The sequence below is a fragment of the Loa loa genome, assembly GCF_000183805.2.
Source record: "Loa loa unplaced genomic scaffold supercont3.6, whole genome shotgun sequence".
Lineage (NCBI taxonomy): Eukaryota > Metazoa > Nematoda > Chromadorea > Rhabditida > Onchocercidae > Loa > Loa loa.
The window spans coordinates 605,311-617,411 of NW_018108186.1; the positions used below are offsets into that span (position 1 = coordinate 605,311).

Here is a 12,101-nt window from a genome sequence, read left to right on the forward strand (position 1 = left end):
ATATATATATATATATATATATATATATATATATATATATATGGTAAATTAGTGAACAGTGATGAGTTATACAATAAGCAAATAATATAATCAACTAACAAATTCCTTGTCATTACTTCGATAATAGTTGACTCTCTGTTTGTTGATAGGTTGGATAATGGTTGAGATATAAAGAATTCGCCCTCCGTTGATCTAGGGATGTGCTGCAGGGAATATTTTTAGCAAAAGAAGGAATATTGTCGTCCGTTGTCCAGTGGTAGCGGATATGCGAAGAGAACGTCATAGTTTGCTTGATGGTAAAAAACTACCTGTATAGGATTTTTGGGAAGGAGCTTTTGTATGCTTACCGGGGTTATCATGGAGGTATGGTTGTCTTTTGACATAGTCCGTAGTGCAGTCACGGATGGATACTGAGATGTTTTTGTGATATTCTTTCCATTGTTAGCGTATATCCTTATTGCCTTAGTTTTACTTACATGATTTCATCATTTTGTCTGGTAGATATTGTGGAAATTTCTCTTTGAACATAACTTTAATTTCAGTAATCCGACACCATGTGGTGTAATTTGAAGTTAGAAGATATCACATTTTCGACACTGTAGTTTGGCCTTAATCGGGAGGTGACGTACTTTTCCTTTCTTTTCAGGAATATCAGAAGAAGAACGTATTTTGGAGCGCGCACAACGAATGTGTGAAAATGCTGTCTCACGTAGGGGATCACTGCTGCATCGTCTGAGCAAATTTTTAGTTGCAGTTGTAAAATCGAAGAAAAATACATGTTCGGAAAAACTTCGTTCAACGGCAATATTGTCATTATCAAAATTTATGCTTCTAAGGTACTAATATGTCCTAATTTTTCATTGTTAATGCGCTCCATGAACAGTCTCTTTAAATAATTACAGTGCTTATGCGTTAGGTTAACGAAAAAAAATTATGTTTTTTTGTACACTGTCATTTCCATTGCAGTATGAAAACATGTTTGCGTTTTATGCCATTATTCCTGGAGTATTTCAAAAATTCACCAAGTTCAGAGTGCCGTAGCAATTTGATGATTGCAACTGGTGATTTATGTTTTCGTTTCCCGAATGTGATCGAGAAATATAGTGAACATCTCTATCATGGGTTAGCCATTCTTAGGAAAACTTTTTTCTCATACTCCGAAATTTCAGTAAAATTTAAGTGTTACTTGACGATATCCGATTCTTTGCCAGTAATGTTTGTTCGATCTCAGAATAAATGATAAAGATGATTATGTGCGGCAGACTTCGATTATCGTGCTGTCTTATCTCATGTTGAACGATATGGTGAAAGTACGTGGAACAGTTGCTGATCTGGCGCAATGTGTCAACGATGAAAATGTTAACGTTGGACAGCTTGCAAAATTTTTCTTTTCAGAACTTGCAAAGAAGGTTTAATTTGGAATTTTTTTTTTGAATCATCTTTTTTTCCAAATCATTATGGGAAATACTTACATATCCTTTTATTTCATTTGACCTGATGAAAAGCATCACTTCTGAAATGCTGACTTCGCTCCACTTTTCGATGTATCACGTTATTTTTTTTTAACAGTGGTGAAAGCATTTAGCAGGATAGCCAAGAGAAAAAAGTGAAACTTCCATTCATCCACATACCTTTTCAAAGTATAATCTCTGAAAAGAATTTACTGAATTAACCTATGAAGAAACTAAAATTGTATTGATAGAATTCAGCATAACTGGATGCGGCTTTACATTGACTCATTTCAGGGAAACATTCTTTATAATTTGATGCCTGATATGATTTCACGTCTTTCATCCAGTGACTCAGTGGCTATCGATGATTTTATAAAAATCATGAAGTATGGTGTTAATAAGTTTTCATTTCAACGAATATGAAATAGAATTGTGGAGAATGTAAGCTTCAGTCTTATAGAAAACCCATCGATTAAGTAAAAATCTATCGATCAAGTAAAAACATCGAACCATTTTCTGTAATGTCTTTATAAAGTTTTTAACCTAAGCTGTGTCGATTATTTTATGTGTATAACATTGTGTTTTCAGATTGTTACTGGCATTTATCAAAAAGGACAAGCAAGCTGACAGTTTACTTGAAAAACTAATACAGCGTATGCAGGGAGTTATTAACAAGTGAGGAATGCGGTTTTTTTTCTCGAGTTTTCTTAACATTCAATAGTTTTAAGGATTCCATGATCAAATAAGTCAACTTGTCGTAATTTTTTCAGGGATGGGCTATTTGACACACGGTTGGCAGAGTGTTTATCATATTGTATTTCCTGCCTTCCATTAAGTGAAAAATCGTTTCGTTTTATGGCAGAATCGTTACCAGCTTATTCAAATTTGTTGGCTTTAGAATGTGTTTTTATGAATTTACAGTCAGCTGTCCTTCACTTCAAAAAGTATTCTGTGCGAAACACAGAGCTTAAGGTTTGAAAATTACTAATATTGTGTTTATATTTTCATAAACTTTTTAAATTCTCGTGTTTTGTTAATTTTCTTTCCATTTATTAGTGAGAAAAATTAACTTACAGGGAGAAGTAGACGATTTTTTGGATTCCCTAACTAAAATGCATCACGATAAACAAGAACATGAAGGCATTGCTAATCGAGGATTGATTCATAGAGTAAGCTCCATATTTTATGCTTAAGTCAGTTGATTATGCTTGTAAAGTAGAGTCACTGATCAGTATATTTTGTATAAAACCATGTATTCAGGGTACTTTTTCTTTTGTCATATTTAGCGCAGCTTCAAGGCACAACTCATTTATTTGAAAGGAGGTGCAAAATATTAACATTAAATTATTACATTGGTTTTTGTCTAGGTTTTATCGTTTGTTCGGCATTTGACAAGCTAATTATGTTTGTATTTCTTATTAACAAGTCACACTTTTTCTTTTTTCTTTCCGGATAAACTGATATCTGTTTTCAGAAAAAGTGCAAAGCACCATTGAAGTCGAAGAAAGCTCGTTGAAGCTATTTTTATTGCATACAATAGAGATATGGATATAAGGGTATTAAACGATAAAAATTTTGTTTGCATAATATGAAATAATATATATCTAACATTTAGTTATGGTGACTACCCAAAGATTTTATTTCCTTGTACTGCTCTGCACTGTTCATCTACTTCATTATTTGTATTATCTTTGAGATGCAAGGATGAGTCAGTTTTCTAAGATATTGCAAAGAGGACTCATTCGTGCTACTTCTGAATTCAAAATAAAAAGGAATGGACATGTGTGACTTATGAAATTCTGTTGTTTGTATTATTCTATTAAAATCCATGGAAAAATACATGTTTGTGATTATGAAGCTCATTTTGATTACTGCTACTGAAAACTATTTTGATGTTCCTGCTGTGTAAATGGGTTGCTTTTTTCTGTTATAAGGAGATCCAACTGTTCTTAATGTGCAGACTGCAATGGAATATGATAATATACTCATATGCTGGTGATATAATTATTTTGCCAGCCTTTCAAGAATGAGTGTTTGTTATGAGTGAATAATGTGCTCGAATCTAGGAGCAATATTGTTTCAGCTGAAACTTGTGATTTATTTTCTACTTCGTCTTTATTTGTCCATTATGTTACATTTTCAAATTAGATTCAGCATATATCTTGCATTTTTTTGTTCGTTATATCTCTCAGTAGAACATAAAAAGGAGCAGAAGAGTTCTAGTTCATTCGTCTTCATCCAAAACTTCCAACTAATTCTTCCCTTCCAGTCTCAAGAAAGGTCAAAGAACGCGTATGACCTTTCATAACCTCCCCCACTCAAAAATGGGTACAAGTTCAGTTACTAGACTTAATATGTCCAACTCTCGAGAGTTACAATGCTTATAAACAAAGTCAGTAATACTCAGCAATAGCAATGAGGATGAAGTGCTAATGCGATAGACCAAACGCTAGCGCAAGAAGTGCCATTCACATTCTAAAATGTTGTAATATGATCTAGCAGCTGCCGCTGTTTGTTGCTTTGCCACTATTTGTAAAAATCATTCTGTTGGGATCACTGTTGTCTTGAATACGAGCTGTAGATACATCCGGATATTGATCAACAGATAAAGGATGGATGAATCACTGACACAATCTCCCGAAAAACAGGTATGTGTTGATTCATTTACTTAGGCAAAGGATTAAAATTATCACTAATGGATGCAGGAGTGGCAGCCACCCTAATCTGCAGAATTCGATAAAACACAAGATAGAAAAGAACTGTCGGTACGTAATTAGTAAGGGAACTCAGTTGGATAACTTATTCAGTGTAACTATAAAATCGATGATTTTTCCAGGACAATAGTTTTTTCCCATTTCGGATCTGTAAACACATAATATCGTAATTTATCAAGGGGTATTAAATCTTAGTTCCATCATTATAATTATAGTAGTGAGATGTTCGAGAATGAGATTTTCCGTTTGGAAGATTGGTTAATACTTGAAAATAAATACTTCAGACACCTGCAAGCGCTTCCGTAACTTCTGCAATCTCAACAGTAGATGACGATGATGTGGTTAGTTTTGCTGTTTACGGCTCTTCTGTGAACTGAATGAGATGATTTGAAAATGAATGAAAGACATGATGTCCATATAAGTTGCAAGGCAAACAATATGAGCAGTACTTTTTTTGATCCACTTCCTTATCATTATCACTATCTGTTAGACTCATTTTCCACATTCACTCTACCCGTTTCATAAAAAATGCACTTTCTTTCTAATACGCATATAAGTGTGCAGTTATTCTTGCTGTTGTTCAATGTATTCAATGGCTGGATGATAAATATTCGATACTCTTCCCGATCCTCACTTCCGCGCGTATAATCCTTTTTGTCCTAACAGTTCTAGTTTGGGCCGATAATTATAGCAATACCGATTGCTAAATGTTACAGAAGAAAGTAGATCAATCCTAGCTTGATACCTACAGTACTAAATATGCTCTTCAAAATGGGTTGGATGGTTTGGGATGGCTGACGAAATGAAGTTTTTTTCTTGTTTCGATGTGTTTTTTACTGCTTTTTGCGTATATCCTACTGGCTCATTTTGTTCAATTTTTAATTTATTGTAAGTCATTTTTGTGCAATAACCGAAAATGTAGTCTAAAATTGTTCGCATTTTTTTTAGCAGGTAGCCGAAATAACCGTACAAATTGAACTGAAAGGAAAGGAATCGACAGCAAACAACTGACTGGCGGTCATATGCATACATGTTTCTATCTTCTTTAGCTACTTTTCCCAAGCTGCTTTTTATTACTACATCTGAAATGTTATTATGCGCGCTCCCCTTAGTTCTGTTTTATCGAGGTCTGCTTATCGAACATAACGCGAATGTTTTTGAAAAATTCGCATTTGCAAAGCTGAAATGTCAGGAATGGTTCAACAAAATCGAGTAACTAAAAAAATTAAAACCTATGGGATAGAAGTGAGGTTGAAGGATGACTGCACAGTTTCAAGACTTTGTAAAATGAAATTACAAACCGGCTGATCCATGCAATCAAAGTTGCCGTTCCTACAAGCTATTGTTTCTCGAATTTCTAAGCGCTCACACACTTGTTTAGATTCTGAGCAGCTGCCTTCACTCCATGTGTACACTATCCTTCTAGAAATTGGAGTTGATACTATGAGAACTTTTTTGGATTTTTCGCTCCTTTATATATGAAAGAAAAAAATGTGTTATTTTAAAGAAAGTTCAACATACATCATTTCAACTTCTGGGAAAGGTGTGTTACTTAATGGCTCCAACTTACACTGTTTGATTTTACTTTGTCAGTGATAGTTTTTCTTCTTAAATATACTTTCAGAGAACTTTAACACTACATACCTTTCTAATAAAACATAAGTTTTGTTTCTTTGAAGCACATCTTGTTAATATATAGCCTTCGTTCAATGATTGGAATGTTACGAAGATTAGAAGGACCGCCACTCAAGGAAATAGGTAGTAATATGGGACATCAAATTACTAGTACTACACTACTAGATTTTTTCTATGGACTGCTGCTTATTTACTTACTTAAATGATCGTAATAAATGTACTTAATTTACTACAGTTATTTAAACAGAGGTAAGGTCATTTCATTTATTGGAATGCGTTTTTATGATTAATGGTATTTCCTTTTCATTTAGAGCTTCACCGGTTTTGATATTTCTTTTCTTATTGAGTTATAAAATTGACGGCTGTATATTTCTTTTCTTGATTTCATCCATAATTTTTTGTGACAGATTTTCAAATGCTGGATTTTTGTAATTGAACGGTATCTTTCAGAAACGGACTCTGGTTACTATCAAAACTTGGAATCATTAAAAATAGTTCAACTTTACAGGAAATTAATGCTTATACTTGTTTTATTTATTTATTTTTCATTTTGCTGAGCTCATTTCATTGAACTGTGATTTCCTGACAATATTATGGAACATTTTTAGTGAATCACTTAAAAACTATGAAATTATTAAATTGAAATTTAAGATTTTAATCAATTCAGTTTCAGGGAATAATATCAAACTACCAGCCTGAAATAAATATAAATGCTGAACCTGAAGGGATTATTCTACCATCAGCATTATCGACAACAATTGGTACGACACCGCTGGTATTTTTTTTTTTGAATAAAACGTTGAATGAGCTGTTGGAGACTACTATTTTGTGGCTATTGATGTTTATTGTTCTTAAATTGTATTAGGAAACCTCCGAAGTAGAGCAGATTCGGAAGTTCCAACTTGGAAGTTTCATTTTTAGAATTTGCAAACGGATACTCCTTCGGAGCTTTTCGTACATCCAACATTTTATGACAGATCGGCAACTTCGGCTGCCAAAATACCACATTCACTAGCCCGCCCTTTTATTTCATCAGCATTAAAGCAAATAAAACATGTTGATACTGGAAATGAAGAAAAAGAGTCTGGACAACAGTTCACCGAAAAATCTGCTCACAATCAACACGGTATCAAGATTTTTCAACTTTTTCGAGAAATTTACAAAAACAGGTTTCGAAACTGCCAGCTTTAGTGATCATATCAACTTCAGTAGTACCAGACGAGAATCTTGCGGGAAATGTGCGAAGAGATGAAAGTGGTTTCGTTTTCTACAAATGTCGTTTCTGTGGACTTACTTATAACTATTTAACAACATTGCGGGCTCATGAAAGAGTACATAATATTGATGAGGTTTGTTGTTTTCTTAAAAAAGAACCCTCACAGAAAAAAAAGAAGCATCCCACAAATTGTTTTGGAAATTTTTGTAACTTTGAATCTGTGATATGCTTTGAATTACTACCACTTCAGCCTTATAAGTGTAATCGTTGTTCGGAATCGTTTCATTACATATGTGAATTGGAGTACCACGTCAAACAGCACAGTGGTAAATATTTTATTCTTTATATCCTAAAGGAGGGCATGGAACAGTGGAAAAAACTTGAGTCGAATTTCTATTGATTAAATTCTGTTTTTTATTTGGAAATGGAAGTGTGGCTAGAAGAGTAGGAATTACGTTAGGGAAATGCTCTGATATGTTTCTTTCAAAACTTTTTGATTTTTTATTTGAATTTTGACATTTGCCGATTTCAGCTTTATTGTTGCAGATTTGAAAGGTTACAAGTGTGAATGTGGCAGAACATTCCATTTTTACACTGATTTGCTGTATCATAAACATCCAGGTGATGAAGAATCGGTCACTGCAACGGCGCCTACTGCTACAAAACCTGCCCCACTTATTCCAGAAAATGATTTTCCTGTTCCAGAATTCATTGAGAAAGGATTTGAACCAAAGCATCCTTTGAAAGTTTATTCTGATGTGCGCCACAATCCGTACATTTGTCAATATTGTTCGAAAAGTTATCCAAACAGTCGGTAAAATTTCAATGTATTATACCATGAATAGAAATTGTCTCTTTGAGCAAGTCTGTTTGTAAACGTCGTTATTCTAATTCAGAAGTAGTGCTTGTAACAGCGAATCGGTGCACGTATCCATATGAAAAAAAAAGAAAAAAAAGTAAAAAAAGACTGGGGGAGATTTCTGATGTAATTCGAAAATACGATAGTTAGCTTACTTTGACGTTTCTAGAATCGATATTTTTTGCAACCTTTTGTTAACTTCAGCATGTTAGCGTATCATATGTATGCACATAGAGGTGAAAGGATATTCAATCCTCGTGCTTCAAGATACCTGATGGCACGAGCCGAGAATTCTTACATCAGTCCAGGATCTTAAAGGTCAAGTGAGGCTTCGGATATTTCTAATGAGAATTCACTTCAATTTGTATATGATCTATGCAAATCGTGAAGGATTTTGTTTTTAATCATTATAAATTAAGAAACTAAAGTTTCACAACATCATACGCGTATACAGGCAAGACACTTATACCATAAGGAATAACGATTTGTTTGTTAACTTGAGAGAATTCCTAACATTGATTGCCACAAATGAATAGTAACGAATAAACAAGATAATACAGTGCATTGAAGAATTAACTGGTCCAGCATAAATTTCGACAATAACTTATACATCGAATTATTACATTTACTCTGCTTTCATAGTACTAAAAAATTCTAATTTCAAATTTAAAATCAAGAATTCCTGTATGTGAAAAACGCTCCTCATTTGAGAAATAATCACATCTGTTTACTACTTACAGTTCATTTATAACTTCCCAGATTATGATGTCGTGTCTCTTTATATGTTCGTCTTTATAAGTCTATTTCAGTCATATTAACATTCAATTCATTAAAGATTTCCTATTTTCTTAATGAATATGATACTGACATAAACTCATTTCGAATGCCTATTTGCACTGAATATTCCTTCATCATCTTTAAACAGATATATTAACCCCTCATGGTTTGCATTCATTCAATATAAGTATGACATGCATAGGAACAGTTGGCGTATCATTTATTACTTGCTAAGTCATGATGGCAATTGCCATTATTTCCAAAGGCACTTCCTTATTTCAAACCCATGAAAAAGGTACATTGACGATCTGCAGCAACTGCTGTATCATCATCATTGTCAATAGTAATGGGTGGTTCACTGCTGGGCGATATGCGATCGGCATCTAATTCCATCAGCTGTTCCAAATAAGCCCAGTCGCCATTAGTCCATTCATTATTCTTCACTATTTCTGAAACTTGAATGGCTGGTTCCTCTACCGGTAGTTTATCATCATCTACAGTGACATAATGCTTTTGTGATAAAGGTTCCTCGTAATTATGGGATACTTTGCGCCTTGCTAATTCAATTATCTCTTCCAAAGTTATAGCTCGTTTAGGAGTCGATAATGATGTTCTGAATACGATTCCAGAATTATCATTAGTAGTCAACACCGGTTCTGACTTTGTCCCAATTTCTGAAATTTCAATTTTTTGGAGAGGTAATTCGATTAAATTAAATTTTTAAATGGGACAAAATTTGTTAACCACAATCTACAGAAGACCTGTAATTATTAGCTCATTAAATTTCAAACAGAATTTGCTGACAGTACCGCTCACCTTCCACAAAGAAATAATTCCAGTGTGAGAGATTTCGCTTCGCTTTCAAAAAGTCGACTGATACCGAAACGGAAGGTGCCGAAGGTTCCTGATTTCGGCGATGTACCTGATGGCATGACCGATTACATTCAGCAGTAGTACAGAATGGCTGTAATTGCGTCCGCATCGCCCTATACATCAAGACTATGCTTACAACAATATAAGAGCTGCTAAGCAACGCTAGGCCTTTCAAGCAACGCATATATCATTAGCGTCCTACGAGTCATCCAATTTTACATTCCACTGCGTGATGAAGCGACACTCTCTCTAAATGTAGACTTGTTCAATAAGCATGGCGAGAAGTGGGTAATGTTAATGAGCTGGTAACTATCCATAAACTGAAAGGATACTTGTATGTGTCGCTCAGCGCGGAAGATATCATCAACAGATTGTGAAACCACCTACAATACAGAAGGAACGGATCTTTCGGAACAAAAATCTGAATTCCCCTCCACTTACCACCTCAGCTATTCATTGTTAATTGATACCAAGTATGGGAAGACATATCGACTTACAAGCCATTCCAATCATCTTCGAACTTGAGTTATCTCTCCTCAAAACAGACTTCGCGAGGAGAGATATGTCGAGTCTCGAGGTAAGTCATCGGAATCCACTTACATTTACCAGTTTTTCATTTCTGTTTTCGAAAGCAAAACAGCACTGGTTACTTCGAAAACTGATTGCAGTACAGAAGAAACGGATCTTTTTCACATAACTGCAATAACTTCTGTTCCGCACAGATGCAAAATGTAGTCATGTTTAGAAACAAATTAGTATTGCGTCAGGTATGCGTCGTTTCCTTTCATCACTAACAACAAAAGAAATTTCCCAACTTCAAAGTGTTACCACTGACTGCACCAGCCAAATTTCAATCAATAGACCCCATACAACAATCTCGCACCGTCATTCCCGCTATCTGTCTCTGCGAAGTCTTTTTTGGAGAGAATTGTGAACGCTGTAACGGGGCCGCGTTACAAAGGTTCTCTATTCAGGAATTTTTCAGAAGTTTGTTGTCTTGTTCTCGGGAATGGAAATGGAAAACTGGTAAGTGGAAGTAGATTCGGAGCAAGGCAGTGGTTTTAAGTGAGGGATAAAGCCGAGTTATCATGGAAGCATAGCGGTGGCTCGAACTTCTCACGACTGTTTCTCTTTTTCACTTTCTGCTGTCAAAGCAACAGAGCCTAACATCAAAGATGAGCGGTAGTATTACCGCGGAACGGAAAATGGAAATTATGCAATCAGAAATGAATAATTTTATGAGGCGCTTGGAACCGCGGATGCGTGGTCGATTCAGTGATTCACTTCGAGAGATACTGCTCGAAAGTTTATTGGATGGGACTGTGTTTGCGATTGTCGAATCGCTCAGCGATTTGCAGCGCATGAATGAAACGTAAATTTTGTTTTGCTGTTTAATTCAAAAATAAAAAGTCTATTAGGACAGTTCAAGTTTGCCTCATTTATGAAGCAACGTTCTCGGCAGTAGCCGCCTCTGAAATAACTGCCCTCCTCTTCGCCTAAAACATCCTGCAAAATGCAACATGTTCATATGTGAGTTATAAATTAACATTATTAAAAATACTTAAGCTACAGTGTGTACTTCTGATAAACTTTAAACTTTTTTCGCCTACTTCATGAATATTTACCATATTTAGGCAGCTTTACAACGACCGTCAGCAACGACTGATGGAACTGCAGTGCGTTCCTGATTTAGATGAACAAATGAAACAGATTGATATTAATATTGTCACTGAGCTCGATAAGGTATTTTCTTACCGCAATTGGCATTTAAATTTATTTGTTCTATTCGGAGTTCCAAGCCTCACTGTTATATACGAAAGAACAGCAGATGGCAGTTGGTTTTTGCAGATAGTGGCACAACAGCAAGATACATTGTGCCGTGCCGGTGTTCCAGCATTTCGTATTACTACTAATCCTCGAGAAATCGAGCTACAAATGGCAATCATCAGTTTCATTTTAACAGTTCGTGCAAGACTTCCATGACAGTTATTGATAACTTTGTTTCTTTCCCCTTTTTATTGTTAAATGCAGTGCCACCACATTTCAAAATAAATACTATTGAGATAGAATACCTTGCTCTTTTTGCTAGAACTGTTTACTTCAGTTTGCATTGTTTTTGTTGTTGGTGGTGATAATTTTAACTTTACCACCCTCATTTTTAAAGGAACGTCATCTGAAGAGTATTTAATGCTTTTCTTGATAACAGTAGTTGCACAAGAATTTGATCACTGGAAGGAAATTCCTATTTTAAATTCAACTATCATGCAAGTTTATTTTGGCTGTATCTTTTTGGCTTGTCCAATTTGATGCAATTTGCTGCAAATCACACCAGCAGTAATTGCGCAGGATTCAATAGCTAAAATTCACCAAGTTATTCCATAATAGCTTTCCAAGAGTGCATCATTCTGCTATTTATTTTAGAGTACGTGCAAAAAGATGACTATAAACGCAAAGTTTTACTGAGGTGCTCAACATAAAGATTATTATTCCTCTAATAGAACTACAATATACAGAGCAAGGATATCGGTTTCCTGCGAACTTACCCATCGTCCAGTCAATACGAATTTGAAAATATG

The 12,101-nt window shown here is 34.9% G+C and overlaps 4 protein-coding genes across 4 annotated transcripts in view; 3 read left to right on the plus strand and 1 right to left on the minus strand.

Moving 5' to 3' along the window:
- Positions 1-3,681, plus strand: part of LOAG_16523 (hypothetical protein) — a gene marked incomplete at its 5' end in the record, with an annotated part of 15,564 nt that extends 11,883 nt beyond the window's left edge. Inside the window, 8 exons of the mRNA XM_020449177.1 lie at positions 647-836; positions 967-1,122; positions 1,232-1,409; positions 1,746-1,837; positions 2,040-2,126; positions 2,222-2,423; positions 2,528-2,620; positions 2,926-3,681. Coding sequence (XP_020307365.1) covers positions 647-836; positions 967-1,122; positions 1,232-1,409; positions 1,746-1,837; positions 2,040-2,126; positions 2,222-2,423; positions 2,528-2,620; positions 2,926-2,967 — 1,040 coding nt within the window. The 3' untranslated portion in view covers positions 2,968-3,681. The remainder of the gene's footprint in view (positions 1-646; positions 837-966; positions 1,123-1,231; positions 1,410-1,745; positions 1,838-2,039; positions 2,127-2,221; positions 2,424-2,527; positions 2,621-2,925) is intronic.
- Positions 3,682-4,063: 382 nt separating this feature from the next.
- On the plus strand, positions 4,064-8,684 carry LOAG_08648 (hypothetical protein; the record flags this gene model as incomplete). Its single annotated transcript, XM_003144178.2, has 8 exons — positions 4,064-4,099; positions 4,450-4,506; positions 6,474-6,575; positions 6,722-6,926; positions 7,010-7,149; positions 7,267-7,342; positions 7,563-7,830; positions 8,080-8,684. 8 exons carry the CDS (start codon positions 4,064-4,066, stop codon positions 8,189-8,191), a joined length of 996 nt encoding a protein of 331 aa, XP_003144226.1. The 3' UTR covers positions 8,192-8,684.
- Positions 8,685-8,812: 128 nt separating this feature from the next.
- Positions 8,813-10,336, minus strand: LOAG_08649 (hypothetical protein). The gene is made up of 3 exons (XM_020447755.1): positions 10,023-10,336; positions 9,469-9,774; positions 8,813-9,326 (listed from the first exon to the last, which is right to left on the minus strand). Exons 2-3 carry the CDS (start codon positions 9,707-9,709, stop codon positions 8,926-8,928), a joined length of 642 nt encoding a protein of 213 aa, XP_020302050.1. The 5' UTR covers positions 9,710-9,774; positions 10,023-10,336; the 3' UTR covers positions 8,813-8,925.
- A 150-nt stretch (positions 10,337-10,486) lies between these two features.
- Positions 10,487-12,030, plus strand: LOAG_08650 (hypothetical protein). The gene is made up of 3 exons (XM_003144180.2): positions 10,487-10,897; positions 11,160-11,268; positions 11,374-12,030. Exons 1-3 carry the CDS (start codon positions 10,701-10,703, stop codon positions 11,506-11,508), a joined length of 441 nt encoding a protein of 146 aa, XP_003144228.1. The 5' UTR covers positions 10,487-10,700; the 3' UTR covers positions 11,509-12,030.
- The last annotated feature ends 71 nt before the right edge of the window (positions 12,031-12,101 follow it).

What these genes read in the sequence shown, in the direction of transcription:
- LOAG_08649 (XM_020447755.1), bottom strand. Translation starts at nt 9,709, where the DNA reads ATGCGTTGCTTGAAAGGCCTAGCGTTGCTTAGCAGCTCTTATATTGTT. An exon ending in GAATTATTTCTTTGTGGAAG is followed by an intron (nt 9,327 to 9,468) that starts GTGAGCGGTACT and finishes TTGAAATTTCAG; the next exon opens with AAATTGGGACAAAGTCAGAA.
- LOAG_08650 (XM_003144180.2), top strand. Translation starts at nt 10,701, where the DNA reads ATGAGCGGTAGTATTACCGCGGAACGGAAAATGGAAATTATGCAATCA. An exon ending in TTGCAGCGCATGAATGAAAC is followed by an intron (nt 10,898 to 11,159) that starts GTAAATTTTGTT and finishes TACCATATTTAG; the next exon opens with GCAGCTTTACAACGACCGTC. An exon ending in TTGTCACTGAGCTCGATAAG is followed by an intron (nt 11,269 to 11,373) that starts GTATTTTCTTAC and finishes TGGTTTTTGCAG; the next exon opens with ATAGTGGCACAACAGCAAGA.